Here is a 2,541-nt window from a genome sequence, read left to right as displayed (position 1 = left end):
AAAGCTGAGCAGAAGGCTTTAAAGATGTGTGTTATCAACAGGAGCACTCTGTCAGAGTTTCTCTTTCTTTTACTGGGAATACCATGAGACCGAATGTATGTTCTACTCTTAAATCTGCTTCAGAGGCTGTGAGACGCTTTTCTGCGGCTCTGAGGTGGCGTGACTAACAGAATGACTGCTTTTGGAGTGAGCCAGGCCAGTAAGAACAGTCACCAGGACCTACAGGAAGTGGTAAAGGCTGGAGAAAACCCACAGTCTGCTTTGAGCTGCTCTTGCTTTCTTGCTTCTGAAACAGATTAAACAAGCTCCAACATGCTAATTTGCATCTTTACCTGAGGAAGGACACGAGACATGTAGTTTACAAAGCAAATACTCTGACTTACCATGAGGTGGCAGTGCGGGCCCAATGGATCACCCACAAGCACACAATAAAGGACACAAAACATCTCATGAGGCTAAGTGGACTATATCTTTGGTTTTCCACATCAGACTTCTGAAAGTTCAGATGTGTAGCAAGATGGTTTTGGTTCATCCTCAGGGGAGAACTGCTGAGAAACCCCATTTGGTTTAGAGCTGTGAGAACCAAAGCGAAATGGGAGGAATAGAAAAACAAAAAGACCCGGGGTTGGTTGCCGGAATAATGCCCGTTACAGCGCGATCAGCACGAGGAAAACCGCACACCCAGAGGAAGAGCAACAGCAAACCGGTCAAAGCGTTTAAACCGTAGCAGCGAGGAAACCGCACACCCAGAGCAGCGTTTATCACAGCCGGAGACTTTAATAAGGGAAACCTGAAGAAAGTCTCACCAAAACTACATCAACACATTCCCTTTAATACACGTGGGAACCGGCTTCTCGACCACTGTTACACCTCTTTCCGGGATGCGTACAAAGCCCTCCCCCGCGCCCCATTCGGCCAATCAGATCACTGCTCCATCCTGCTCCTGCCCGCCTAACCAAAAGCCAGAATAGCGGTATGATGAGACAACCCTATGTTCAAAGGGAGCAATCCACCCGAAAAGATTAGGGCCCAAGGAAAACATGTTGACATATAAAGTTCCTGTCTGTTCGTCACGTGGACGACCAATAATCGTAGTATTAATGTGCAATCCCCTGCGACTTTGCAAGAGGGCACTGTTCTCAAGCTTTGATCTATGAGATACTACAGGAAACTAAGGGAGAAATGCTTTCACCATTAGCTAAAAATCTTCCGCGACCAAAACGACAGTTGAGATATACACATACTCAGTCTGTGGATTTGATCTCTCCTGTGAGAACCAAAGCGATAGATTATGGAGAAAACAAAGACCGTCTTGCTGTCCGGGAATTTAATTCCTTTGGGGGGGCTGAACACAGAAGACTCCTGGGTCTATTGCTTAAGACTGAAAAAAGGAAAACATGATACTTTCTAGGAAGAACTCTATACATGCATCACATTGGGGTGATGAACTGTCTTTATTATTTTGTACTGCTTGACACTTCTGTTTGAATTCAAATCATCTGAATGTTAATCACTGTTTCAATGTGAATATCCCAACAATGGGAATTATAAAGCCTGTCTTGTCGTATATATTTCAACAGTTTCAAAACCTAAGCTGGTATTTTGATGAAAAAAATGACATATAATCAGCTGTTTAAAAGGATACTTTAAAAGTACATTAAAAAAAAAACTAACTCAACATTTGTATTCAGTTTTTGTGTGGATAGAGAAAATCCTGCATTATACTCCAAGATGCTCACTATACGAAATCTACTGAATTATATAAATATTAAAGGTGTGAAAAGTTGTTGGAATAAAACTAAACTCATCTTTATTAGACAACTATGTCATGTCTGTGGTCATCACAAATGTTACAAACATGATAACGGGTCAATAACAGTGAACAAATTCGAAACTAATGACATCATGTAACAGCTGGACTGATACAATAAATACTGCAGACACTATTAAAAATAGTCAGCCTGTTTAACCTACTGCCCTCACTAGTTCCTTTTTAACAATCAATAATTATTGTTAAACATTATTTTTTAAGAATGTACAACTGATTTTATATTATTATGGGTGTAGTGAACGCATCATTACAGTTATTTTCTTAAAATGCAAAAGATGTAAAAGGAAGAAAAATGATTGAGAAAGTTCATGAATGATTCATACAGTGAGACAGAAAACCTCACAGCAACGGTATAAACCGTACAAAATAATTCTGACATTTTGATTAATGATTCATGTGCAGACACTGGCACTCATCATACCTAGCTGATACTGAGTTCATGTTCCTGCACAAACAAATCTATCAGATTTTAATTCATATTTCATGTTTCCCCGTGACACCTGGCTTAAGATGATGGCATTTGATCAGTGAGTAAAGGAAAGAACAAGATGGGTTCACAAACCAATGAAGACGGTCTATTTTATCTCATTAAATGTAGCAGTGTTGTCAGTCCAATAACTCTTCCAAATCCACAGTCCAGCATAGAGCGGCTTAGTGAATGTGGTCTGGACTCTGTGGAGGAGGGCCATGGTGTCAGAGACGCTGTAGAA

The 2,541-nt window shown here is 40.7% G+C and overlaps 1 protein-coding gene across 1 annotated transcript in view; it reads right to left on the bottom strand.

Moving 5' to 3' along the window:
* Positions 1 to 1,305: 1,305 nt before the first annotated feature.
* LOC121811932 (tripartite motif-containing protein 16-like) overlaps positions 1,306 to 2,541 on the bottom strand; it is a 5,155-nt gene continuing 3,919 nt past the window's right edge. Inside the window, exon 2 of the mRNA XM_042212645.1 lies at positions 1,306 to 2,541. Within this exon, the coding sequence (XP_042068579.1) occupies positions 2,407 to 2,541 (135 nt within the window). The 3' untranslated portion in view covers positions 1,306 to 2,406.

Source organism: Haplochromis burtoni, unplaced genomic scaffold, assembly GCF_018398535.1.
Source record: "Haplochromis burtoni strain Fernald_Lab_line unplaced genomic scaffold, NCSU_Asbu1 Contig_383, whole genome shotgun sequence".
NCBI classification, from domain to species: domain Eukaryota; kingdom Metazoa; phylum Chordata; class Actinopteri; order Cichliformes; family Cichlidae; genus Haplochromis; species Haplochromis burtoni.
This window is presented reverse-complemented; position numbering and strand designations above follow the sequence as displayed.